This window comes from Dermochelys coriacea, chromosome 1, assembly GCF_009764565.3.
Source record: "Dermochelys coriacea isolate rDerCor1 chromosome 1, rDerCor1.pri.v4, whole genome shotgun sequence".
In the NCBI taxonomy this organism is placed as follows: Eukaryota; Metazoa; Chordata; order Testudines; family Dermochelyidae; genus Dermochelys; species Dermochelys coriacea.
Window position 1 is genome coordinate 248,465,706 of NC_050068.2, and position 27,959 is coordinate 248,493,664.

General features: G+C 45.7%; 1 protein-coding gene across 1 annotated transcript; it reads left to right on the forward strand.

Moving 5' to 3' along the window:
• Positions 1–996: 996 nt before the first annotated feature.
• Positions 997–27,861, forward strand: DENND11 (DENN domain containing 11). The gene is made up of 9 exons (XM_038389010.2): positions 997–1,257; positions 15,993–16,092; positions 17,277–17,435; positions 18,440–18,593; positions 18,964–19,102; positions 19,620–19,751; positions 20,043–20,193; positions 20,734–20,802; positions 21,968–27,861. Exons 1-9 carry the CDS (start codon positions 1,041–1,043, stop codon positions 22,161–22,163), a joined length of 1,317 nt encoding a protein of 438 aa, XP_038244938.1. The 5' UTR covers positions 997–1,040; the 3' UTR covers positions 22,164–27,861.
• The last annotated feature ends 98 nt before the right edge of the window (positions 27,862–27,959 follow it).

The window sequence follows — 27,959 nt, forward strand, 5'->3', positions numbered from 1 at the left end:
CTCATCTCTGAGTTGTGGCCCCAGCTGCATGCTCTAGGAAACAAACAATGTAGATTTAATTCCTTTTAAGAAAATGACTTTAAATCTGTGAGGGAAGAAGATGAGAATTTAGTTTTTCTTTCCTGAGGGAACTGATGTACTCCTACATTTAAGTAATGGCACCTAATACAAGGGGGATGGGTAGAAATAGCCTAAAACAAAGAGCAATAAAAATACTACTATAATAAAAATATTCTAGGCCATAGCACAGTATCATCATACCACAATACAGCATTTAATTTTTAATAGCACTCAGTATATCTAATCGATCCAGGGCAGTGGTTTTCAACTTTTTTTCATTTGCAGACTCCTACAAAATTTCAAATGGAAGTACAGACCCCCTTGGAAATCTTACGACACAGTCGGCAGACCCCCAGGGGTTGACAGATCACAGGGTGAAAGCCACTGATTTAAGGCCCCAGTCCTGTACATTGCACTGCACCGATGGACCCCTCCGCTTCAGTCCATTTATGCAAAGCAGTTTGCAGGGTCAGGACCTAGGTGTGTTTTCATCTCTGTCCTGTCAGACCCGTGGTGCGGAAGGGCCGAGGAGGCGATGTAACGGCTTGTACTTGTGGCTAATGTCACTGGCTCCCCTTGTTAAACTTTGGAGCGCTCACCGGCACCCGCAATCAAGTGCCCCCGGCCAGTGCCGCACAAAGAGCCAGGGCAAAGAGGAGCGCCAGCCCCGCCACAGCGCCCCGGGGACCCCCGGGGGACCAGCTCTGCGGCTCCGACGCGCTCTCCGCAGGCCCCCGCGCTGAGCGCGTGCCCGGCGCCCCGGGGACAGGGGCCTCGGCGCGCGCGCGCCACTTGCCCCGCGGCGCCTCCAAACAGCGGCGCCCCCCTGCCCGGGCCCGGGCGCGCGCGGTCACGTGACGGGGCGGCGGCCGGCCCGCAAGCGGGCGGCGGGACCGCGCGTTGTCACAGCCCGGAAGCCCCGCGCGCGCGCGCGCGCCCGCCCGGCCGGCTCTCCGCGGCGCAGTCGGCGGGCCGAGGCCATGGTAGAGGCGGCAGACGAGGCGCCGCTGCTCTTCTGGGCCGAGGGCCCCGCGGTCTCCCTGCCGCAGCCCGAGCCGGAGCGGGGCGGCTGGAGCCTGGCCCCGGGGGGCGGCGCGGCGTGGGGCGGCCCCGGGGAGCTGCCGCGGGGGCCGGAGGCGGAGGCGGAGGCGGACCAGATCGTGGCGGTGTTCGTGGTCACCTTCGATCCCCGCTCCGGTAAGGGCGCCCCCGCCATGCGCTGCCGGGGAGCCGCGGGAGCCCCCCCACCGCCACCGCATCCATCCCCCGGGCTCAGCGGCCGGGCTCGGCAGGTTCCCAGGGAAACGCTGCTGCCCCCCTGTCGCCTCCTTCCTGACCCCCACCCCGGCGATGTGCCTGCTGCGGATCTCGCTTCTCCCCTCACGCTCCCAGGCGGAGCAGCTTGGTCACCGCTGATATGAGTTGGGGAGGCCTCTGCAGGTCCCCAGGGAAACGCTGCCTCCCCTTGCTTCCACTTTCCCTTCTCCTTCCTATCCCCCAGCCCCGTGGTGTGTCCGCAGGGAATGAGAGACACCTTGGGAATCCTGCTCCCCTTCCTGCCCTGCCACCACTCTCAGGTTGAGCCGCCTGGTCATTGCTGTTATGAGCGGGGAAGGTCTCAACAGGTCCCTTCTCAAGGGAAATACTGCACACCTCACACATCTAGTGCTCAGGCCCACAGGGGGATGAGAGAGAAACCGTGCGGAAATCTTTCTCTCCTACTCTCTCCCTTCCCTACTCCCTGGCTCAGCAGCCTGATCATCACTGTGATGAGTTGAGGGGGCAGCAGGTTCCCAGAAAACACTGCTATATTCCCCCTCTTTCAGAAAAGATTGCTACATTCCTCCTCTTTAAATCCTCCCCATCACCCACTGATCTTCATGGGGTGATGGAAAAGCCATGGGAATCTCTCCCCACTTCAGTACCCTGTATTCTGGTGATGAGCTGAGGTGGGTCTCTGCAGCTTTCGCTCAAACGAGAATATTGTACTGCGTGTCCCTGTTTTCCCCATAGTTATTTACTGATAGTGAGGTGAGGCAAGCCATGGAAGCCTCACCCACCAAACAGTGTCTACAAACAGTCATTCGCTGTACATACAGTGTGTTAGATGAGCATCCGATGAAGTGAGCTGTAGCTCACAAAAGCTTATGCTCTAATAAATTTGTAAGTCTCTAAGGTGCCACAAGTACTCCTTTTCTTTTTGCGAATACAGACTAACACGGCTGCTACTCTGAAGTGTGTTAGATGGTGATTAACATAGCCACCATCACTACAGTATCTGATCACTTCCCCAGTGTGCATGTTGTTTTCCTGTGACTTGCATTATATTTGCCAAGTATAATGCAACAAAATGCTAGTTACTTCCGTTCATGCAACTTTGAGATCTTGGTGTTGTTTTCCCTTCCTTATCATGGGACCTGTGCAATAACACTCTGTTTACCTATAGCACCTTTCTTCTAGGAATCTCAAGTGTTTTACATACGCTAAGGAATTAAGCCTCTCAGAATTCCAGTGAAATAGGTAGAAGAGTAGTACCGATGAGGAAACAAGCACAGAGAAAAAAGAACAGGAGTACCTGTGGTACCTTAGAGACTAACAAATTTATTTGAGCATAAGCTTTCGTGAGCTACAACTCACTTCATCGGATGCGTGCCATGGAAAATATAGTGGGGAGATTTTATATATACAGAGAACATGAAACAATGGGTGTTACCATACACACTGTAACAAGAGTGATCAGATAAGATGAGCTATTACCAGCAGGAGAGCGGGAAAGGGGAACCTTTTGTAGTGATAATTGAGGTGGGCCATTTCCAGCAGTTGACAAGAACATCTGAGGAACAGTGGGCGGGGGAGAGGAAGGGGAATAAACATGGGGAAATGGCATCCGATGAAGTGAGCTGTAGCCCACGAAAGCTTATGCTCTAATAAATTTGTTAGTCTCTAAGGTGCCACAAGTACTCCTTTTCTTCATGGGGAAATAGTTTTACTTTGTGTAATGACCCATCCACTCCCAGTCTTTATTCAAGCCTAAGTTAATTGTATCCAGTTTGCAAATTAATTCCAATTCAGCAGTCTCTCGTTGGAGTCTGTTTTTGAAGCTTTTTTGTTGAAGAATTGCAACTTTGAGGTCTGTAATCAAGTGACCAAAGAGATTGAAGTGTTCTCCGACTGGTTTTTGAATGTTATAATTCTTGATTTCTGATTTGTGTCCATTTATTCTTTTACGTAGAGACTGTCCAGTTTGGCCAATGTACATGGCAGAGGGGCATTGCTGGCACATGATGGCATATATCACATTGGTAGATGCGCAGGTGAATGAGCCCCTGATATTGTGGTTGATGTGATTAGGCCCTATGATGATGTTCCCTGAATAGATATGTGGACACAGTTGGCAATGGGCTTTGTTGTAAGAATAGGTTCCTGGGTTAGTGTTTTTGTTGTGTGGTGTGTAGTTGCTGGTGAGTATTTGCTTCAGGTTGGGAGGCTGTGTGTAAGCAAGGACTGACCTGTCTCCCAAGATCTGTGAGAGTGATGGGTCGTCCTTCAGGATAGGTTGTAGATCTTTGATGATGCATTGAGAGGTTTTAGTTGGGGGCTGAAGGTGATGGCTAGTGGCGTTCTGTTATTTTCTTTGTCGGGCCTGTCCTGTAGTAGGTAACTTCTGGGTACTCTTCTGGCTCTGTCAGTCTGTTTCTTCACTTCAGCAGGTGGGTACTGTAGTTGTAAGAATGCTTGATAGAGATCTTGTAGGTGTTTGTCTGAGGGGTTGGAGCAAATGCGGTTGTGTCGTAGAGCTTGGCTGTAGACAATGGATCGTGTGGTGTGGTTTGGATGAAAGCTGGAGGCATGTAGGTAGGCATATTGGTCAGTAGGTTTCCGGTATCGGGTCGTGTTTACGTGACCATCGCTTATTAGGACCGTAGTGTCCAGGAAGTGGATCTCTTGCGGGTACCCATAGCAGTGCCGCTGATTTGAAGGGCTACATTGTCCCCAAATGTGAAATAGTTATGGGTGAGGACAGTTTGCTGTGATATTATCGGGGATACTGTTCCTGACGGCTTGTAGTCCATCTTTGTGTGGAATGTTGGTGTAGAGGGCTTCTACATCCATAGTGGCTAGGATGGTGTTTTCAGGAAGATCACCAATGGATTGTAGTTTCCTCAGGAAGTCAGTGGTGTCTCAAAGATAGCTGGGAGTGCTGGTAGCATAGGGCCTGAGGAGGGAGTCTACATAGCCAGACAATCCTGCTGTCAGGGTGCCAATGCCTGAGATGATGGGGCGTCCAGGATTTCCAGGTTTATGGATCTTGGGTAGCAGATAGAATACCCCTGGTCGGGGTTCCAGGGGTGTGTCTGTGCGGATTTGTTCTTGTGCTTTTTCAGGAAGTTTCTTGAGCAAATGGTGTAGTTTCTTTTGGTAACCCTCAGTGGGATCAGAGGGTAATGGCTTGGAGAAAGTGGTGTTGGAGAGCTGCCTAGCAGCCTCTTGTTCATATTCCGACCTATTCATGATGACGACAGCACCTCCTTCGTCACTTTTTGATTATGATGTCAGGGTTGTTTCTGAGGCTGTGGATGGCATTGTGTTCTGCACGGCTGAGGTTGGGGGCAAGGGATGCTGCTTTTTCACAATTTCAGCCTGTGCACGTCGGTGGAAGCACTCTATGTAGAAGTCCAATCTGTTGTTTCGACCTTCAGGAGGAGTCCACCCAGAATCCTTCTTTTTGTAGTGTTGGTAGGAAGGTCTCTGTGGGTTAGTATGTTGTTCAGAGGTGTGTTGGAAATATTCCTTGAGTCGGAGATGTCGAAAATAGGATTCTAGGTCACCACAGAACTGTATAATGTTCATGGGGGTGGAGGGGCAGAAGGACAGGCCCCGGGATGGGACAGATTCTTCTGCTGAGCTAAGAGTATAGTTGGATAGATTAACCATATTGCTGGGTGGGTTAAGGGAACCACTGTTGTGGCCCTTTGTGGCATGTAGTAGTTTAGATAGTTTAGTGTCCTTTTGTAGAGAAGCAAAGCATGTGTTGTAAATGGCTTGTCTAGTTTTTGTAAAGTCTAGCCACGAGGAAGTTTGTGTGGAAGGTTGTTTTTTTATGAGAGTATCCAGTTTCGAGAGCTCATTCTTAATCTTTCCCTGGTTGCTGTAGAGGATGTTGGTCAGGTGGTTCCACAGTTTCTTTGAGAGTGTGTGGCACAAGCTGTCAGCATAGTCTGTGTGGTATGTAGATTGTAATGGATTTTTTACCTTCAGTCCTTTTGGTATGATGTCCATCTGTTTGCATTTGGAAAGGAAGATGATGTCTGTCTGTATCTGTACGAGTTTTTTCATGAAGTTGATAGATTTCCACTCCATACGGCTAAATTCAGTGCCTTGCATAATGACAGGTTTCAGAGTAGCAGCCGTGTTAGTCTGTATCCACAAAAACAAAAGGAGTACTTGTGGCACCTTAGAGACTAACAAATTTATTTGAGCATAAGCTTTTTGTGAGTTACAGCTCACTTCATTGGATGCATGCAGTGGAAAATACAGTGGGGAGATTTTATAGAGGCTCTCTTGGTGACTGCAGGAAATCAGTGGCAAAGCTGGGATAAGAATTCAAGATTTTTTACTTCCATTCTCACTAGTTTCACTGCCTTTTTACTGATTCTGCACATCCGGCATGGGGGGAGGCGGGGCGGAGAATGTATGTAGATAGGTGTGTTGCCAGATCAGAATAAGTAACTGGGAGAAGAGGCCATATGGGAAATAGGGGTTAGCACTAGGATTTAATTTTCTGTTAGTGCAGGAGTGGCTTTCTTTAAGATGCAGCCAAAATAGGGGATCTCAGTGGTGTTTCGTCAGCGTAGTGGACTCCACAGTATAATAATCAAGGGGGTGGGGTTTAATGCTCCAAATAAGTGTGATGTTAAATATGATTAGAGTCTCCGTAGGCAAACCTCAGTTTTTCTTAAAACTCCTTTGTCATTTTGTGAGTAGGCAGTTGGACACAGAGTGAAAAGTGGTTCTGCAGAAGCTGGACTACTTTCCAGCTGTACTTTTAAGTACTAGGTAATGGCGAGTAACATACAGTACATCTTGTTTTTGGTGCTGGTTTTATCTGCTGTGGAGGGTTGTACTTAAGTGCTTCCACTTATAAAATATAATTCACAGGGAAACAGTGAAAATGGGATGTAAGGAGATGGTCAAATTTGACCTCTGTTGTCCACATGCAACTTTTCAAAGGGGGAAAACAATCACTCTTCATACTTCTCTACAACAAATAACTTTAGAAAACTAGGTCTAGTAGCAATAGTTAAGGCTACGATTATGTCACGGAATCTGTGACTTCCAGAGACCTCCGTGACCTTTTCCGCATCAGCCCTGGGGCAGTGGGGCTGGAGCTGGCAGCCCCTCTACAGCACCCAAGCAGCAGGGGGCCCTGGAGCTGCCAGCTGCTGTGAGGGGTAGGGGTCCCCTGGAGTTCCCAGCTGCTGTGCAGTGGGGGGGATCCTGGAGCCCCAGCAGCTGTGGGTGCTGGACCCTCCTCCCTCCCCATTTTGTCAGGGATATTTTTAGTAAAGTCAGGGACAGGTCACAGGCTTCCATGAATTTTTGTTTATTGTCCATGACTTTTACTAAATATATCCATGACAAAATCTTAGCCTTACCAATAGTGTCTGTATGGAAGAGGTAAATTACGTCCCTTGATGGGCATGTAGAGCATTGACTTGTGCCGCTTCTTCTTAGCGTATGCGTAATGTGCCTCAGATGGCACATGACCAGGATTCATCACCGAATTTGGTCCACTTGTTGGATTATTAGCTTCCCCGGCTTGGGTTGGGTATGGACGGGGAGTGCGACATGAACGCTGATCTATGCCTCCTGACTTGTGCTGACTGTACCCAACAAATCACAGCTCTGCTACATATTTATTGGTGTCATACCTGTCTTGAGTTCTGTCTGCATAGGCGACTCAGATTCTTTTGTTTGATGCTTAAGCTCACCACTCCTTGGGAAAAGAACATTAATCTCTTATCTCTCAACTGTCTTTCATCACGCACTTGCGATCTTGCTCAGTCCTACACAAACTTGGTGTTAATTCTCTTCTGTTATTGACCTAAGTAACCAATGCTGAATCATGACACTGAGATTACAGAAAATGCTAACCCCTTCATTGATAGCCCGCCACTGCATCTGCTGTTGTCCATTATTAACTTCCTGTTGGTAGGTTAGAGCCTACCTGCCATATACATTCACACATGCTGTGCTGCTGTTCTGTCTGCCTTGATCTAGAGTCTTATATAGCATCCATCATTTATGTATATATTTGTACATACACTTCAGATAGTGATCTCTTTCCTTCAGTCAGCTGGCTTCTTGTGGCTTTGTGTTAGAGGGCCAGGGTGGCTATGGAGAAGGGCTGGGTCAAAGAAGTAAGTTTTGCTTTTTGTTCTGAATATGCTGAAGTTTCTGTGTATCCTGACCTCTTCTGTGAGTAAGTTATGGGCAGTAGCCAAGAAAGTTTGGTCTCCTGCGTGCACAAGCATTGCTCTTGACGTTGACAGTTCCATAATGCCACAGGAACCTGGCTCTCACAGGAGGACATGACCACGCAGGGTGTGATGGTCCCTTGGGTAATTTCTGCCAAGCCCAGGGAGGACTCTGAAGGTGAAGATTTCTTCTTTCGTATGGCTTGGGGAGGTAACAACAATTATAAACTTGTATCTAGATATGATAGTAGGGACTTTGCAACAGCAGTGAGCTGGTGCATATCCTTCAGGCCCCTGGTGAAAGAGCAAAGGGGACACTCAGAAATGATGTGCTCAATCATTTGTGCCTGTTGACCACAGTCTCATACAGGTGTTTGCCTCATTTTCCATTTAAAGAGGGTTTGTCCACATCTCCCAAGAGATGTCCTGATTTGATTCAATCTGCACCAGTCTTCCCAACATAAATCAAAACCCGGTGGTTCCTTGACAGGGTCAGCAACGAGCTGTTTGTTTTGCGTGGTTGAAACACTCCCTGTGGTTCTCCATTTAGCCTCAGCATCAAAGTTAAGTGCAAGAGTCTTGATGCGGATCCACAGAAGGTTGCAGGATTTTAATTTTGTCTTTGGAGGGTTCTGCAGGTCATCATGCAGCAGGATCTTCGTGTTTGCATTGACATGGTTGAGAAAGTGAGATGTCTGGGCAGCTCTTCTGATCTGTGGAGGCTGGATATGCAATAGGACTGGGAGCCAGTCGACCAGTGTCAGGAATGCTCTAATTGACTCTTTGCGCATGGCATTATTGAGTTGAGTATCAAGGCGTTTAGTGTGACTACTGTGAAACCACCCTGGCGCACAGTATTCAGCTGCAGAATGTACCAAGGCAGTTGTGGTTTGTAAGGTCCACGGACTGGAGCCCCATGATGTCTGGCCAATTTTCTGATAAGCACGACATGAGACCCGACCTTATAGTGGGTGTTCTCGAGGTGTTGTCGAAAGGTTAAACTCTGGTCCAGTGTAACACCGAGATACTTTGAGTTAGCCTCATGGCTGACGCTCTCACTGCAGAACTGCACCACGAGTTTGGTATTAGCCATTTTATTGTTCAGATGGAAAATGGTCACCATGGTTTTTTTTCAGGTTAGGCCTAAATTTCCAGCATTGGAAATAATCACCCATTGTGGTAAGATCTCGGGTTAGGGTGCAGCTGATGGTATGGAGGCTTGTGTGCTGAATAGCTAGGGCAATGTCATCTGCATGAATTAATTTCTTCAACTCCATTGCTGGTATATCCATCGTGTAAAGATGAAAAAGTATCAGGGCCAGGACAGAGCCCTGACGGATGCCGGAGTGAAGAGTTCTTGGTCTACTGATCTGCCATTAAGGTGTACCTTAAACCAGTGGTCCCCGGTCATCGCTGCCAATGAATCGCTGTGAATGACGTGGGAGACCTTGAGGAGGAAAGCTCTATCTCCAGCTGGTGTCATATGCTGAGCACAGATCAACAAGAGTGATTCCTGTCTTCAACTTCTGTTGGAATCCTGTCTCAGTGTGGCCGGTGAGTGAAGCTACTTGGTCACAGCAGTTCCTCCTCTGGTGAAATCCTGCCTGCTTCTCGGGGAGGATGTCTTTGATAATGTCAAACAGATGGTAGAGCAGCCCCTCATTCCATGAGTTTTTATGTCTGGCAACTTCGTTGTAGTCTTTTGAGTGTGTTTCTTGGAGGGCCATGATGCCAATGTGATGGTCTTTGAGGGTCCTAGAGAGGTAATCCGCTTTTTCCATGGACATCCCTTCTACAGTAAGTTGGTATATTTGGAGGACTGGCCCAACTGTTCTTTTCTGGTCCTTGAAAGGGGGGTTTGGGGAAATATAATCATTGCTACTTTCACTGGGAGGTTGGAAAAATGACGTCCCGTGGCCAGTCGACGACATTGGTATGTTCGTGAATTTGCACAAAACAGGAAAAACACCAGCACTTAACAGGAGCATCACATGAAGGTTGTTGTCTTGCTCCAAAGGCGAAGACTGAAATATAGAATTTGACCTGGAATTCCATGAGCTAGTGAAGAGTAGAGCACTGGGGGTGATGTGCTGTCAGAGGCTTGCTTTGCTGAACAGATGGATTGCTATGTCCTGCGCCACCAGGAACTGTTCTAAGATCAGCTGTTTCATACCTAGGTAGAGAGAATTATGGTAATTGAGCCTGGAGGTTGTGAATGCTTGGATCACCAAAATCCAAACCCAAATGGAGAAGCCACAGTTGGTCATCCTGCCAGCTGGAGAGGGGAAAAGCTGTTTTTTGTGTGGCTTTATTGGGTATCCAGAAACAGCAAGGAGTCCAGATAGGACTCACCTGTAGGATAGACACAGGAGGGACAAGATAGAGAAAAGGAGTACTTGCGGCACCTTAGAGACTAACAAATTTATTAGAGCATAAGCTTTCGTGAGCTACAGCTCACTTCATCGGATGCATCCGATAAAGTGAGCTGTAGCTCACGAAAGCTTATGCTCTAATAAATTTGTTAGTCTCTAAGGTGCCACAAGTACTCCTTTTCTTTTTGCGAATACAGACTAACACGGCTGCTACTCTGAAACCTGTCAAGATAAAGAGAAGCGCTGCTGTGGGATCTTCAGGCTAAAGAGATACAGTCTCGCATTTTTTGAGAGGCACTTGTATCAAACTTGTCAATGTTTGGCATCTTGGAATGTTTCACACAGTGCTGGTTGCCCCATTCCTGTTTCCAGATGCCACTCTCTAAAAGAAATAGGAGCAGGTAAAATTATGTCTCTTGCTACTTATGTGATCGTGGTGGGCAGCTAACTATCTTGGTAGTAAGTTCAATATGTAGGGGAAGCCTACACTTAAAATGCTGCATCGGTGCAGCTGCACCATTGTATTGCTTTAATAAAGACGCTCTAAGGGCACGTCTACACTACAGAATTAAGTCAACCTAAGTTATGTTAATGTATGCCATCGCAGTAATTAAATCACTTTCGCACGTCCAATGCACTTGGAGAATTGTGAGATAGTTTCTAAAAGGCAGTAACAGTCAATGTGAGCAACACAATGTCTGCACTGACACTGCATCAACCTAACTACATCGACTTAAGCACTATGTCTCTCATGGAGGTGGAGTTATTATGTCAGTGTAATGGGCGAGTTACATCAGTGGGAGCTACATTTTAGTGTAGACGTTTACCGAGTTAGGTCGACGTAATTAACTCTCGTATACAGCAGGCCTAAGCGATGGGAGAGAGCTCTCCTGTCGGTGAAGTTGATCCACTAGCCTGAGATCCAGTAGCTCTTCTGCTGACAGAACTGTTTACGTGGGGGGTTAAGTCGATATAACTATGTCACTCTGGGATGTGGATTTCTCTCATCCCTGAGCAATGTAATTATTATACCAATATAAGTCTGTAGTGTTCCTAATAATACTGTAGCTTGTGAAGGCCCCAGTCTTTCAGCTGGCTTTGAGTGGCCAGACTACTGGTCCTGCAACTGCAGGATCAGGCCTACAAGTGAACCAGTAACTTCTTTAAAAAAGTCCAATTCACCATTATTAAGCTGTTTGTTTCTCTTTTGTATTTCTTTCATTCTCCAAATATAGCTAAACCATGTTCAGTTTCACTTTCTGGTTCTCAGGCACTAGCACAGCGTTGCAGTGTTGTGTTGCAGAAACTGCTTGGGAGTATATAGATCTAAAAGTGTGTTCACTAACACACAGATCTTCATGTCAGTGTGTGATGCCTCCCAGCTGCCCCCATCCCCATGAACAGATGGTTACTTTATTAAAAAGGCTAAATGCTGGTGTCACAGTAGCTTCTGGGAGCATCCAAAAATAGGAGGGGTAGTGCAGAAAGTTACAAGGGAAACTTTTTTTGGCTCCATTCCTTCCAGAAGCTGCTGATGCTGTTTCTGACTTATCCTGGTGCTGTCGAATGGCTTACAAAAGTTCTTCAAGACACCTGCGAGCTTCTCTCTTTAAAGTCTCACATTGTGCTCTAAAGTTCAAGTTGTTTGGATGACGCTTGGGAAGTCCTTCCTCACCAGCCTGGGAGCTGCTTTGTGCATGTCCAGGGAGCAGGATAGGTTTCCTGCTCTCACAGAGGCTTCTCCCTTCCCCCTCCCTGCTGTCTATCGGCAGCTAAGCTTGTGCCTGCGGGAAAAGTCGCTCCTTTGTTTGCTCTAGCATCTCGCCTGACTGATTTTTATCTCTTTGCTTGCTCCAGACTGCCACGTCGCACAGGGCAAGGTGGTGAGAGTGACTGCCCAGGAGTACAGGTGTTGGTGGCTAATCTTCTTTTTAATGGAAGATCCTAGAAAACAGTGCAACTGAATGAGTTTATTCAGGTGTGAGCATGGTGATCTCCTGTGGTTTAAAGCTCAAGACAGGGTTCTAGTTCCACTTGCTCTGCCACTGACCTCCTTTGTGGAACTGGGTGTATTACTTAACCTCTGTCTGTTCACACATCTGTGAAATGGGAATAATACTTGCCAACCCCCACAGCAATATTTGAGGCTTAACTAATTGAAGGTACTTCAGCTGAAAGGTGCTGTGGAACGATAACGTATTACTATTTACTCTGTAGCTGAAGATCAGGAGTTGATTCATTCTGAGCATTAGACTTTCAATTGTGTTTGAAAGAGGAACCTGCGGGAGAACTTGGGAACTTGGCGCTAACCACAACTTGTGGTTGAGGGAGCTCTGATCTACTTCCTTAAACTCTTCAGGGAAGGATCATCTCGTGTCTTTTTAAAAACAGTTATACGTTTTAAAAAGTGGCTACATATAACTCTAAACACAAACCACAGGCATTATCATAGTGGCTTCCTCTGCCAGCCTAGTAAGCTGCTGAAAAGGCACATGTACATCAATAAAGATTCTGTCTTCATATGTATTTGTACAGCACCTAGGGTGACCAAATGTCCTGATTTTATAGGGACAGTCCCGATTTTTGGGTCTTTTTCTTATATAGGCACCTATTACCCCCCACCCCCGTCCTGATTTTTCACACTTGCTGTCTGGTCACCCTAACAGTGCCTTGCTCAGTAGAGCTCTGATTGGGGAACCTGGGCGCTACCATCATAAAATGAGAAATCCCCTTTGTACTCAAGTCAGCCAGATTCTGCCAGAGAGTCCTTTGTAATGGAAAAGCTCTCCCTTATCCCCACTTCCTTGCTTGGTTGTAGCGACTTTACTTTAGCTGTGTATGACATTGCTGACAAGACAGCCTAGGACTGGCCTCCCCATCTGTGAACAGAATGGATGCACATGAAATCTCTGTCATTAACTTGCTGTATTTATTTCTCTCACCAGGCCCCAAAACCTGTTGGAAACACTATCTACTTGAGCAGAAAAATAGGCTACTAAATTCCAGTAGCTAAATAGAATATGTGCTCCCTCCTTTGTGCAATATGTAAAATACAAAGAAGGGCCAGGATTTTTAGCAATAGTCACCTAAAGTTAGGCACTTACTTAAATGTGGAGCGACCCACATGAATGCTGCTGAGCGCTCAGCTAGTTTTGAAAATCAGCTACTTATATAGGTGTCAAATTTTAGGCTCTTGTTTCTCAAAGTCATGGCCAAGTCTAAGGCCTTGTCTAAACACACAAGTTGTACTGTTTTTAACTACACTGCTATAAAGGGATGTATTCCCACACACATTCCCAGTGTGGATGTTATTAAATACGTATAGTGTTTGGGAAGGGGAATAAACTATACTGATACCAGGTGCTTTCATACTGGTATAACTGTGTCCACGCTAGGCCTTGTAGTAGTATAACTTTTAGTGGGAAAAAATCTCATCCCTGAATATTTGTATTGATCCAAAATCTGTGTGTAGCCCACAAATCTGTTTTTAAAGTGTTTAGGATTAGATTGATTTGTAATATTTTTTGTCTTTTTATATGGATCATCTTTCATCTCAAAAAATATTCTCTCTTATCTCCACCCCACGATCAGACTTCTTAGTTATTCTTTTCTATTTCAGGCATTAAACTTTTTCTTGTTGAGATAGTTGCCAATTTATTCAGTCTTAATCTTTTCTATATCTGTGCACGTTTGAATTTGCTGGAATAATTATTGTGTTGTAGAGTTAGGAGTTTGGGAAATCCGTGAAACATTTCAGTCAGCTCTTAAAATATTAATTAATTTGAGAGTGTTCCATGGAAGCCGTATTAAGGTGTTGGCTTTAAGATTCCTGTTTGACCAGTCTTACAAGGAAGATAATGGGCTTCCAGAGAAATGATCCATTGCCCAAGCAGAGCCACCAAGAAGGATAGGTGTGGTCATGGAGTCTCCACACCCATGCTTTGGGTGTGAGGTGGAATACCAGCTGTCCTGTGGTTTGTAGACCTGATGGTTTGTGGGCTATCAAACCATTAAAATATCACAGGTCTAGGACTGAGGATTGCACGTACTGGGCCTTGGACTAGTGAAAAGGAGGAAATCCTTCTTGTAACAACGTTTTATGTACTAAAAAATACAGCCAGCTGATTTGCTCAGAGGCTTCGAATGTTAGAAGCTTTGACAAAGATGGATTTGTTGGCAGAGTGCCAGTGAAGCAGTCAAAGGTACACAACAAACTTGTTAACCCAGTACTTAAGTTTTTCACATGAATATCATGGCCACATGTGGTGTGTGTGTGTGTGTGTGTGTGTATATATAATATATATATATATATATATTTTAAGCAGTAAGGTTCCACTGACATGAGCATGGCTGGTGCTACAGTTTACCCTGTGGTATGTGTACACTCCTCCCTACCAGTAGTGATCAGAACACTTTCACTTTTAGCCATAAATCTACATACAGAGTTCTGGCCTGGGCTTTTTAATACCCCTTCATGATCCTGGCAGAAAGGGGAGGGAGTCCAGTTTCCATTCTTCTTGGAGATTTGACTTCTAAATGATTTAGATAGTGGCACACAGAATAGACCTATAGTTTGTGGACGATGCCAAGCTGGGAGGGATTGCCAGTGCTTTGGAGGATAGAATTAAAATTCAAAAACAAACTAGAGAAATGGTCTGAAGTAAACAGGATGAAATTCAATACAGACAAATGCAGAGTACTCCACTTAGGAAGGAATAATGGATTACACACATACAAAATGGGAAATAACTGCCTACGAAGGAGTACTGCAGAAAGGGATCTGGGGTCCTAGTGGATCACAGGCTAAATATGAGTGGAGAATAATGTAACACTGTTACAAAATATAAAATAAAATAAAATAAGCAGACCTCATTCTGGGATGTGTTAGCAGGAGTGTTGTAAACAAGACACGAGAAGTAATTCTTCTGCTCTACTCCACACTGATAAGGCCTCCTCTGGAGTATTGTGTCCAGTTCTGGGCACCACATTTCAGGAAGAATGTGGACATATTGGAGAGAGTCCAGAGAAGAGCAACAAAAATAATTAAGGTGTAGAAAACATGACCCGTGAGGAAAGATTGAACAAATTGGGTTTGTTTAGTCTGGAGAAGAGAAGACTGAGAGGGGACATAACAGTTTTCAAGTATATAAAAGGTTGTTACAAGGAGGAGTGTGAAAAATTGTTCTCTTTAACCTCTGAGGATAGGACAAGAAGCAATGGGCTTAAATTACAGCAAGAGAGGTTTAAACTGGGCATTAGAAAAACCTTCCTAACTGTCAGGGTTGTTACACACTGGAACAAATTGTCTAGGAAGGTTGTGAACTCCCCGTCATTGGAGATTTTTAAGAGCAGGTTAGACAAACACCTGTCAGGGATTGTCTAGTTATTGCGTAGCCTGCAGGGGACTGGACCAAATGACCTCTTGAGGTCCCTTCCAGTCCTATGATTCTATGCTTCTTGCCTTTCTTGAACAGGATTTCTAAAATCCTTTCTGAATCCAAGACTTTATCATGGCAACATGATGCACTTACCAAATGCCTGGCAATTTAACATTACATCCTTCCCTTTGCTCTGCTTTTGCACTACAGTGCTGAGGAGAGGGATCAGATTCTCAGCTTTGGAGACTGAAGTCTTCTGTCCACAGAACTCATGCAGCACAAACATCACTAGAGTTAGCCCCTCTTTCACTGCCCTGCCCCAATACCTGGCTGCTGCTTGGCAAGGCTTGGAGGGGCAAGTCTGCAAGACATTAAATAGGTTCCGAAATAACTGTTGAGGCCCATGCGATGTGCTGGTGTTCAATGCAGCATGTCTGTCTCATGGGCAGTACATGGAGTGTGGTAAGGTTGCATTTGTGCTCTGTCTCAGGTACTGGAGAGACCCATCTCACTGTAATGCCATGTAATCACCGCCCTGTGTTGTTCCAAAAACTTGCCTTTTAAAACAGTGTTACCAGTGCACCACTCCTTGGTACCCAAGTGGTTGAAACCTGACTGCTGTTGATTTGTTGCTGCTTTATCTTTAGTAGAGGGTGGGACCCTTTTCCATGCCAATGAAAAGTTATTGCTCTTTTGCCCCACAGGTAACATGGTGGAATGGTGTTTGCCCCAAGACATTGACTTAGAGGGTGTTGAGTTCAAATCCATGGCAAGTGGGTCACACAAAGTCCAGTCGGATTTCATGTGAGTGTATTTGTGCTGCGCTGCTCCTTCCCATCCTCCTCAGCCACACGTGCCCTCCTCCCTTATTCCAAAGCAGTAAAAATGAGCACTGCCCATCAACTAAGGCCTCCCAAATTGACTTGTCACAAAACTAGCTGCTTTGGAGTGAATTCTCCAGATATTTAGCATCGGCTGCATCAAATATCTGCTATTTATGTAGATCCTAACGTATAATGACTTCTGCTGTGGTGGCCAGCCTGCCAACAAGAGCAGACCTGGTTCCCAGAGGTAAACTGACACTAACGCATGGGGCAGGAACAAACGAGGAAGCAAACAGAATTGCTAATTTCAGGCTCCGTTGGAGCCATGTGGTGGGGATGGAGTAAATTCTTTTCCAGATGGAAAAGAGAAAAACTGGGGGGAAGGGGAGGTTTTTTGTTTGTGGTTTTAAAAGAGAACGCAAAAGAAAACATGTTTAAAAAAACTTGGATGTCTCCTTTAGATGTTGAGTAGTGATCATGTCCTGTCCCCATTTCACTTACTCTTCCCTCCCTCCTCCTAATGGGAATTCTGGTTCACGCCCTTTCCATTCTATTCCTCCCCTCTCTGCTCTCAAGGGCCCTGAGTTGTGGTGCCTCCCTTTGGCCAAGGAGGACCGACAGCTGCTCCCTGTAGAGCTTGTAGATTCCACTCTGCTTGGCCAGAGGAGGTGTTTCATCTGCAGTGTTTCAATTCTCTGCAAGCCTGGGAGATGGCTTGGGGGCCAAACAGGCCATCGTTATTACAGCTAGTGTGACTTACTTTATAAAGTGTGGTGTGTTATCCTCACTGTTCTTTGGAAACATGACATTATGCTCCCTGGGCCTGGCTTTCTAACCGAGCCCTTCTCCTGAAAATTTCCCCATCATTGCTAACACAGGTTCCACTGCACCAGTAGTAGCAAAGTTCGGGCCTTTAGTAGCAGGAGAGGCACTGGAGGCTGCCAGCTTTCTGAATGCTGTGTAATGTAGACCATGCTCTCAATAGATTTAGAAGACTTGGTTAAAATGGCAGAGGCCTGTGTGCACAGGAGGAGATGAAGGGGGTGGAGAATTGATATTTTTGATGGCCCTTCCTAGGATCTGCTGCTTATACCTTGCCATGTATGTCCTTCTCTTCCCACCCTCCCCCCTTCTAGTTATTTTTTGTTGCACATTTGTCCCCAGTTATTTCCGGAAAGGGCTCTGCTTCGGCCTGGCCTGCTTTGAAAACATGCCAGTGGAGAGCGAATTAGAGCGTGGCGCCCGCATGAAGTCTGTGGGGATTCTCTCCCCTTCGTACACCCTGCTCTATAGATACATGCACTTCCTGGAGAACCAGGTCCGGTAAGTTGTCAGTGTGATACAGGATTGGCTGCCTGTGCACCTGTACTGAAAGGTCTGAATGTTTGTGTGGATGATTGGATGTGAAGGTTTCTCAGGCTACACTGAACATCAGGTTGGATGTCATTTGAAAGGTAACTTTCCCTGGATGTGCAATAACATTTTGGCTTTGAGCTAAGACTTTGAAATATTGCCACATTAAGACCTTTTTCCAAGAAAGAGTATTCTCTGTGTGTGTATTATAGGAAATGAAGATAATGATGGAGGGAAGAAATTAAACTTGAGTTAGTAATACAGGACCACTTCAGTGTGTAATTTTTTTTTAATCTGCTGGAGAATTGCTTGTTTTGAACAGGTATTAGAACAAAGTAATTGTTGATTTCCCTCCTGTTCCTTAAAACATCAATTTGCTAAAGGTTTCTTGAAATATTTTTAGAGCCAATGGTGAGATTTTGTTCTTGGCTACATACATGCTTCTGCTGTCTACACAGCGCTGTCCAGTGGGACTGCAGGATCAGAGCTTGCTAAGGGAATTAAGAAAAGGAGTACTTGTGGCACCTTAGAGACTAACAAATTTAGTCCGATAAAGTGAGCTGTAGCTCACGAAAGCTTATGCTCAAATAAATTTGTTAGTCTCTAAGGTGCCACAAGTACTCCTGTTCTTTTTGCGAATATAGACTAACACGGCTGCTACTCTGAAACCTGTCATTAAGGGAATTAAGTAAGGATAAAAGAGGACTTGCAGGAAAACACCATCTTGTTTGAACTTGTTCTAAATGTTAAAAACCTGGATCCATTCTACCATGCATGGAGTATGACCATATCAGCCCTGCCCAGGTTCCTTGGATGCACTGAAAGATACAGATGCTCATGATGCTGGTGCCACAGCCTGTGAAATCTGAGGCGTCCCAAGGCTGAATCACGGACTAGGAGACAAATGTGGCTGGGGTCATGGGCCCTGGGGTCTGTGGACTCCATAAATCTTTGCTACTTTTTGTCTTTTCCAGACACCAGCTAGAGATGCCAGGGCATTACTCCCACCTGGAGGCGTTTTATGATGACAAGAAGGGGCTTCTCCCTGCTGGCAAGGGTACTTCCAGCTCTCAGCCACCTGTCCACTGGCTGCCCTCCATCCACAGATACATGTATCCAGAGATGAAGGTGAGGCAGGCGCTGTCCGGCTTGTATGAACATGCAGTGCACTGATGCTCCCGATGGGTGTAGGACTTGCTAATTTGTGTATAGCAAGCCTCTCTGCTGGCCAAGCTAGTGGAGTTTTCTCCATGCATTTCAGCATTCATGGGCTGAGCCCTAAGCTGCATAGGGTAGATACCTGTTATTTAGGCTGTGTATCTCAGGCAGCAACTATCCACTGTTGCAATGTGCTGCTCTTGCTCCCACACATCTAGTGTTACAAGCGCTGGGCTGTGTGTATCTACCACTTGCTCCCATATTCTGCTTCTGTATTTAGCATCTCTGTGTGTGTTCCTGTAGCATCTCTCACAAGCCATTCTCTTCCCCGAACCCTCAGATCACACACCCCGCAGGCTGTATGTCTCAGTTCATTAAGTTCTTTGGAGAGCAGATCCTCATCCTCTGGAAGTTCGCTCTGCTACGCAAGCGCATTTTGATATTTTCACCACCGCCAGTAGGAGTTGTCTGCTATAGAGGTACGGAGTCAAGGTCAAAACCCTCAAACCTCTGCCTTCCCACACCTGAAGGACAGTGACTTTTACACATGTGCACACCCCCCTCCTCACTGATACGGAAGGATGCAGTGCCATTCTCCCAAGCCCACTGCTAGAGAAGGGTTGGGCAGGGTTTTGCAAAGCAACCCTGAGACTTCCCTCCCCCACTTCTTGCAAGCATGCTTTGTTGGTCCAAAGAGCTATGAACCTGAACTCGTCTCTGTGTGGCAGCACCAGATGCTGTTGCCTGACTTTCATTCCACCAAGCAGCTGGGTGCAGGGGGAGATAATGTCTAAACATTCTGCAGGAACTTCAGTAAGAATTTAAATAATGTGTTACCCAATGGGAGAGTCAGATGCCACTATGCTGTGCTATAAACACTGTGTGTTTAGGAGCACTTGGGGCAAATGGGGACATGAGAAACAAGGAGGGGGCACTGTGGACCCTACTCAGAGGGAATATTGTGGGCATCATATTATCCCTTTCTCTCACCTGCAGTGTATTGCTGTTGCTGCCTAGCCAATGTCTCACTGCCTGGCATTGGGGGGACCGTTCCAGAGTCTAAGCCTTTTTTCTATGTGAATGTGGCAGACATAGAAATGCTGGAGACTGAAGTGTCTTATGTGGCCTGTAAGTATAACAGCTTCTTTCCTTCCCTACTGCTTCACCCCAAGCTGCAATCTCTGATGGATCAGGAGGTACCTTTTAGAATTTAAGCTGAAAAAAAATCTCCTGATGGTGAGAGATACTGTGAAATAAGAGAGGAGAGATCTTAACCTGCGTGGGTATGGCCAGGTCCTGTTCTCACCCAACACAGACTGGATTGTAACATGCCTAGGTGTGGCTGTGTCTTGTTCTCATCGAACAGCAACCGTGCAAGGGGAGTGTCTGAAAATCTTCCTCTCCCTCTGGTCCTGGCAGGCACGACAGAAAAAATCTTTGAGGAGAAGCGAGATCTCTATGATGTCTATGTGGATAACCAGAATGTGAAGACGCACCATGAGCATCTGCAGCCGCTCCTGAAGATTAACAGTGCTGACAAGGAAAAATACCGGCGGCTCAATGACCAGAGGTAGTGGAGGGGACCTGAGTGGTGGAGCGATGGGACCAGTATCTTGATCTCTTCACTTTCTCTGAATTGTCTTGTTTTCATTTTCCTGATTCCTTGCTGCTTTGGTTCATTCTTTTGACCCTCTCATTCAACATCTTTATGGTGGTTGTTTGTATTATAGCAGGGCCTAGAGACTCCAGCTGAGATCAGGGCACCTTTGTGCTGGGCACTGTGCAAACACATAGTATTAATCTGTCCCTGTCATTCTTAAATAGACTAGGTAGATAAAGGGTGTGAAGGGAAACAGGCACAGAGATGAAGTGACTTGCCCAGGGTCATGCAATGGGTTTAGGGGCAGAGCTGGGAGTAGAATCTAGATTTCCCAACTCCCAACCAAGTGCCCTGTCCATGGGACTCTTCTGCCACCTATAGATTAAAGATGAAGGTTTTGATACCTTTATTTCCAATAAATGGTGATGTCTTCAGTCAGAATACTGTTTGGTGCCATTGCTCTGGGGTTCGTTGCTTGTACATGTGTTTGATTTGCTTCCCTTCTCCCAGGCAGATGTTGATGTACTCTCAGGAGGTGGAGGAGGACTGCAGCTGCTGTGAAGAGGACCTCTTTATCTTGTGAGTTGCTCCCTGCACCACTGAATAACAAGCAGGCTGTGGGGAGTCTTTAAAGTGTGGTTTTGCACTGAGAGCCTGTGCACCAATGGCAGCCTGGGGTCCAGTCGTCATCTCACTGGTTTCATATCACACTAGCTTAGCTTGCAAATAGAGATGTTTGGGGGGCTGGAAGTGTTTGGAGGGGATATGGAGACCCATAAAGCATGGGTTGGAAATGGAAGAGATTTCTAGAACACCAGCATCTTCTGACCCTCTTCAGAATTCCTGGCTATGCTGGGGGAGGCCAGACAGCTTGTTGAGATGCAGATGGTGCTCTGGCTGTGGGGAGCAAACTGCCTCTGCTTGTCGGCTGGGCGGTTACATGTGTGGCAGTTTCAGAGGAGGCTGGGGTGAAGGGTTGGGTAATGCTTGAGTGGTTCCTGAAGTCTGTGAGGAAATACATGGCAGCCGAAGTACTAAGGAGACGCTGGCCCCTCCTATGGAGCCCTTCACCACGCACTATTATTGCTCATGCCTGTGGTGGGAAAGGGATGAGAGTAATGCGATGAAATTGTCTAAAGGAAAATTCAGGGTGAATATTAGGGAGGGCTTGCCAAGACTGAGGTGCTTTGGACTATGAACAGCCTGCTACAGTGCACAGGGGAAGCCTCATTACTCGAGTAATTTAAAACTAGACTGTGGTTGGAGAGGATATGGGACCAGGAACAGTGCTGTACCTGAAAGGGGATGCAGGTGGTGGCCAATTGAGCTTTCATCTCCAAGTTCTGTTCTTTGTTTGGTGTGGAAGATTAGTCATAGCTAGAATCTGGTGGCTCAAGAACAGGTAATGGAGAAATCATTTGGGTCAGCGTAGTGGTTTGGTGCTTTTGTCCACTCAGTTCCCCCACTGTATTAGGGGAAGACGTATGTTGGATTTTTACACTTGGTCTTTTACTCCCCACATAAATGTGTTAGTTGAGTCAGCGCCTAGCTTAAATAAGCCAGCCTGAAGCCTGTTGAGTAAAAGTTGTTACTGACCTCCACAAAGGTCAGGACTGTGCAATACCATGGTGCAAGGAAGGTAGGAATGTTTAAAGTGGGACTCTGGGGACAGTGTAGAAAATCTGTCTTCCATTTTTCTTTTCATTCCCGTCTCCTCTTCCCTGTTGGCTGTGTCCTCCTGCAGGTTTTTCATGGAGCAGAACAATCGGATATTTCAGACACTGATGGAGGTGTCAGCCAGCCAGGACAAGACCTTGACAGCTGACCATGCCCGGGGCATGGGCCTGGACCCACAAGGTGACCGAAGCTTCCTAATGGACCTGCTGGAAGTGTATGGCATTGATGTCATGCTAGTCATTGATAACCCCTGCTGCACTTAAACTGAGGACAAAAGAGACCGGGAGCAGCGATGGCTTTTTAAAGACTATGGAACATTGCTTAGGAGCGTCACTGGAACTCACCACACCGTCACTGGAAGGATCTCATTTATTTAATAACTTTATACAGAAAAGTATTTATAATTTTAAACAAAATGTGATTTTATTTTCCTTTCTTCAGGATTGACTGCTCGAGGTTTGGTTTGTTTTTTTCCTGATAGCCATAGGAGCAACGGCACCTTTTCACCAACCCTCACAGTTGACATTGGCAACTGTTTTTGGCCTAGTCTGGATTTGTGAGGCGCTGGAGATTTCAGGGAAAGCACCTTCTCTTATGGGGACCAATGTGAAATCATGCGTATTTGAGCCTTTAGGAGTTGACCGTGGAGAACGTCCCCTCCAACTGGATATCGTACAGTGCTCCCCAATCTTTTCAACATCCTCCACCCTATTGTGTCTCTCACTGGGGACAGTTAATTATGCAAATTAGACTCTGTACACCCGACTTGCCCACCTTTTCAGCAGTTGAGTTGGAGTCCAACCACCATCCCCATCTATGGCAGAAGTAAACTGTTAAGACTAGGTTCGCTACAGGATCATGTGATCACTTTAAATTATGGGATGGTAGAAGGTGTTACATTCTCACTTCCAGCATTTGAAAAGAGGAGTTATCTAGAGCCTACCCTCCCCATTTCATGCCAGGAGTGCAGGAGAACAGAGAAGCTCTTCACCTCCTGGTGTCTCTTAACTCCGCCTTTATTTATTAGTTGCATGGATCCTGCTTTGATTAAAGATTTTAAAACAGCAGGATAGTGTCCAGGTAGCCCCTACTGAGCAGCGACCAATATCACAATGGCACCCTACAGTTGCTGTCCTTTGCAGTCTCTTCTCAGGGCAGGCTTGAGCATCGTTGATAGAGCTGTGTGGGAAATGCTTGGCTCTAACTCGACATCAGCCCTTCCTTCATTGCTAACTTCAGCAACAGAATGGGCAGAATCTTTCTGCAGGGTCTGCTACTTACTCCGGCTTCTGTTCTGCCTGAGCATTCAGTTAAGTGGATCATTTTTTCTCAGGAAGCTGTCAATGGGACAGTCCATTTATTTTTCAGTCAGAGATATAAGAGGTTGTAGCCCTGGTGCCTGGCTGGCCTTACTATTTGCAATGAGTTCCCTTGTGGCTTGGAGTTCTCTTCTGACTCAGCTGCCAGAGGAGGAAATGAGGGTGTGTGTGTATTGGTGAGGGGGTCAAAGTACCAGATTTTTCTTCCTATCCATTAGCTCTGCTTCTCCTCAGCATAAGGATTTCTCACTCCTCAGCAATGGATATGGGCCAGTGACCACTGGCTGGACCATAGGGCCCCTTGCTTGTTCCTGTGAAAGGTTGGCTGTGTTCAGCATGCCTTCCTCCCCTTGCAACACTTGAATGTATGATGCTAAGTCCTAGGAGTAACTAGCTGCCTTGCAGCACCTGATGTTCTTACTGGCCCTCATTCAGCATGGCAGTACCACTGACTACCCTGTCCTGGTGACTTCAGTAGGTTTACTCACATGTTTGAAGTTAGGTATATGCTTAAGTACCTTGTTTGAATTGGGACCATAATGATCTAGCTGCCCTTTCCCCTACACTTATTTCAGCATCATAGCTCTCTTGTAAACCATAATCCAGCATTTCATCTTCTAGCCCTGTAGCTACTATGGAAGTGTTTCTTGCCATCAGCAGAGTGGACACTCCAGTCCTTCTTTCTTCTGGATTTTGCTGCTGGATAGGGTTCAGCCTGACCACCCTACATTTCCCCAGTTCCTTGTTTTTAATCTGTATATTTATTTACACATACCTCCCCCTCAATGAATGTCCTGCACTGCATCTCTAATTTAGCATCTGTGCCTTTTGAGGTGCTTAGAGGCAGGTACAGTTTATCTCCAGCAGACATCTCAGCTGTTTGCTTGAGATTCAGGGTCTTTCCTAACTCAAGGGAGCAGAGAGCTTGATGTTGAGGGAAGGGAAAGAATGTGGCACAGGCAAATCAAGGCCCTCCTAGTGCTATTTTAACTAGTATAATACATAGCACTTCACAGCCTCCAAGTGCTGCGTGAGCAAAGTGGACTCTCTTTTCTCTCTGCTTCTCCTGGGCTCTGACTACTTTTCTACAGGAGAAAAACATGCTGCTACTTTTGTTGTGTATCCTCTGCAATTGTATTGCATTCATTCTCCCAAAAAGGCTAGGGTGTGACCGATAGAAGCAGTTGAACAGAGCTGGTTGCAATTAAAATGTCACTTTTGAGGAAGGCTTTTTCTTGATTTTTGTTTTGTTTTTGTTCTGACCTCTTTTTCAAGCAGAATCGCCCAATACAATCGACATTTGACTCTGCCTTCCCACCTCATTTCTGTTGGGTTCTCTCTCTAGCCATCCCCACCCAAAGTAGATTCTCTCTGCAAGGAGGGCGGTATGGCAGACTTGCGTTACTAGGGCTTGAGTAAGCTATTAGGAATAAACAAAGGCATTGAAACGTGAATCACCTAGCTCCTTTTTGCTACTACTTGACTAGGAATTTTGCTCCGATCAGCTTTTGGGGGCCCTCTCCTGCTCCCACTGAAGTCAGTAGTTGTATCCTCAGGAAGTTACAGCCCTCTACAACCCGAGTCTTTCGAACATGTTTCTGAGCTGTAGCAGGGCTGTGTGTGTTCATGTGCTGTCGGAAAACTAGCTCCACCAGATGGCATTGCCAGAAGAGGATAAAGGAGAAGCAGCAAAGCGATGGCCTAGCTAGGGTAAAAGAATCAGCTGTCTTGCATCCCAGTTCGATAGCTATAGTCTGTCTGCTCTCCTGTGTAATCCGGTTTCCATAAGTCTCTCTCGAAAGGCAGATGCTGCAGGAGATGAGAACTATCCAAACAAGAAGGGCCTCCTTGTTAGCCGATTGGAGGGAATTTGCTGCCTAAATATGAGGCAGTGCTGTGAGTCACCTGCTTTGGCTCTCTGAAGTAATTCCTCTTCATGCCTGGCTTCTTGGTAGTGAAAGCAATGGTAGTTCTGCAGCCTTAGGGTAGATGTGTGCAACACAACAGTGTGGTAAGGGATTGGTTAAGAATTGCTAAGGAAGCAGTTACTGGTTTCTTCCTTTGAAGATAAAGCACTATTGCATATATTTCCTCCTAGCATAACAGGCAACATGAATCTGAATTCTTCCCCTCTTCCTTCAAAAGTCAACACTTGAGAATTACTGCAACCCTGGGTAGTGCTTTGCTGTTCTGGGTTTTTTTTTTAAAACACACCGCAGCTAGAACATCTTGGTTAAGGAGTGTATTTTGGGGGTGGGGGCAGAGGAGGAGAACGTGTTTAACAGTAAAGCTTGTTTGTTTGTTTTTGATTAAAAGGAGGGCAAGACGTGACTGTCTTTTTGTTATTGGGAACTCGTAGAAAATCCTCTTCTGTGGAAATTTTGAAAGTACTTTGCCTTTAAAGTGGTGCCTTCAGATTTTTTTAAGGTGACTATGGCTGTTAGCATTTGTAGTTGCATGCCCTCTGATCCCCTCATAACGGCCCTCCATACAGTTTCGGAACCCCGATTTGGCCCTCAGGCCAAAAAGTTTGCCCACTCTTGGTGTAATCCATTGTTCCTTCTTAAGTGGAGTACTTTGTATTTGTCCTTTTTGAATTTCATCCTATTTACTTCAGACCATTTCTCCAGATCATTCTGAATTTGAATCCTATTCACCAAAGCACCCACAACCCCTCCCAGCTTGGGATAGTTCGCGAACTTTATAAGTATACTCTAGCTAAATCATTTGATGAAGATATTGAACAGAACCAGACCCAGAACTAATCCCTGTGAGACCTGACTTGATATACCCTTCAATCTTGATTGTGAACCACTGATAACGTGAGCTGTAGCTCACGAAAGCTTATGCTCTAATAAATTTGTTAGTCTCTAAGGTGCCACAAGTACTCCTTTTCTTTTCTGGGAATGGTTTTCCAATTAGTTATGCACTTACCTTATAGTGGCTCCATCTAGGTTATATTTCCCTAATTTGTTTATGACACGGTCATGCGAGACAGTATCAAAAGCTGCACTAAAGACAAGATGTACCACATCTACCACTTCACCCCCCATTCACAAGGCTTGTTACCCAGTCAAAGAAAGTATTACATTGCTTTGACATGATTTGTTCTTGACAATAAGGTGAAAAGTAACAGCATGGGTTTATCTTCTTAGTGTTTGCAAACTGATTGCTCCATTATCTTTCCGGGTACTGAAGTTAAGCTGACTGATCTGTAATTTGCTTGGTTGTTATTTCCTTTTTTATAAATGGGCATTATATTTGCCCTTTTCCAGTCCTCTAGAATCTCTCCCTTCTTCTTCCATGATTTTTCAAAGATAATTGTTAATGGCTCTCATCTCCTTAGTCCGCTCCTTGAGTATTCTAGGATGGATTTCATCAGGCCCTGGTGACTTGAAGACATCTAACTTGTTCTTTCCCTATTTTAGCCTCTGATTCTACCTCATTTTCACTGGCATTCACTCTGTTAGATGACCAATTGCTACTAATCTTTTTGGTGAAAACTGAAAAGTCATTTAAGACTTCTGCCATTTGCACATTTTCTGTTCCTGTTTTTCCCCCCTCATTGAGTAATGGACCTACCCTGTCCTTGGCCTTCCTCTTGCTTCTAATGTATTTTTCTTGTTACCCTTTGTCTGTAGCTAGTTTAATCTTTTGTGCCTTAGCCTGTTTAATTTTATCCCTACATACTTGTTTGTTTATATTCATTCTTCATAATTTGACCTAGTTTCCATTTTTTGTAGGACTCTTATTTTGAGTTTCAAATCAATGACAATCTCCTGGTTAAGCCAGGGTGTCCTGTTGCCATGCTTCCAATCATTCCTATGCAGTGGAATATTGTGCCCCTTGAACTGTTTTTCCCCTTAGACTTGCTTCCCATGGGAATCTTACCTACCAACTCCATGAATTTGCTAAAGTCTGTCTTCTTGAAATCCATTATCTTTATTGTGCTGTTTTCCTTCCTACCATTTCATGATCGCTTTCACCTGTTGCCTTCCACTTGTCAACCAGATTTGTCAATCAAATCTAGAACAGCCTCTCCCCTCGTAGTCTGTGTGTCTAACCCACAGTGCCTACAGTCTGAAAGGGATACATTTATTTCTGTCCCAGAGAAATAAATGCATTACCATAGTATGATCAGCTCCCATTCTTTAGCGTGTGCTCACAACAGCCCTGTGAAGAAGGGAAATGCTATTACCCTGTTTTACAGCTAGGAAGTCTGTACTGGACCGGGAATTGAGTGCAGCTCTCCCAAGTCCCAGGCTTGTACCCTAACCACTAGGCCACTATTTCTCTGTTCTGTCTTAATAAAAAAGGAGGCCCCAGATTTAGTAAAATTCTGCAGGGGGTTTTCAGCCAGTTTCCTTATTTACCAAATGGATGGTTAGAGCAACTTCGTTTGGTAAACTGGTGAGTGCTGCTTGAGCAAGGCTGGAGTTATTTCCTCAACTGTTACTGGCTTCCAGAGCAGCCACTAAGCTGCAAAGGAGCAGCTTACATGGGTACAGTGACACTTGTATTTCTCAGTGAGAAAAAGCACGGGCTTTTAAAGGCTGAATTGTTTCCACAGAGGGGCCAAGAGGAACTTGCACCCCAAAACAGCATTTGTTTTTAAACTATTAAAGCTCACATTTTAACATGACTTCTTTCTTGTTTTTCTGTTCTGGGACTGTAATTATGTCTTACTGGTTCATGATGAAAGCAGGACTCAGAGCATGAGGAAGCCTTGATAATTCACTG

Bases quoted from the DNA above. Each gene is read 5' to 3' on its own strand.
- DENND11 (XM_038389010.2), top strand. From the start codon at position 1,041: ATGGTAGAGGCGGCAGACGAGGCGCCGCTGCTCTTCTGGGCCGAGGGC. The intron at 17,436-18,439 runs GTAAGTTGTCAG...TGTCTTTTCCAG, and splicing joins TTCCTGGAGAACCAGGTCCG to ACACCAGCTAGAGATGCCAG. The intron at 19,752-20,042 runs GTAAGTATAACA...TGGTCCTGGCAG, and splicing joins TGAAGTGTCTTATGTGGCCT to GCACGACAGAAAAAATCTTT.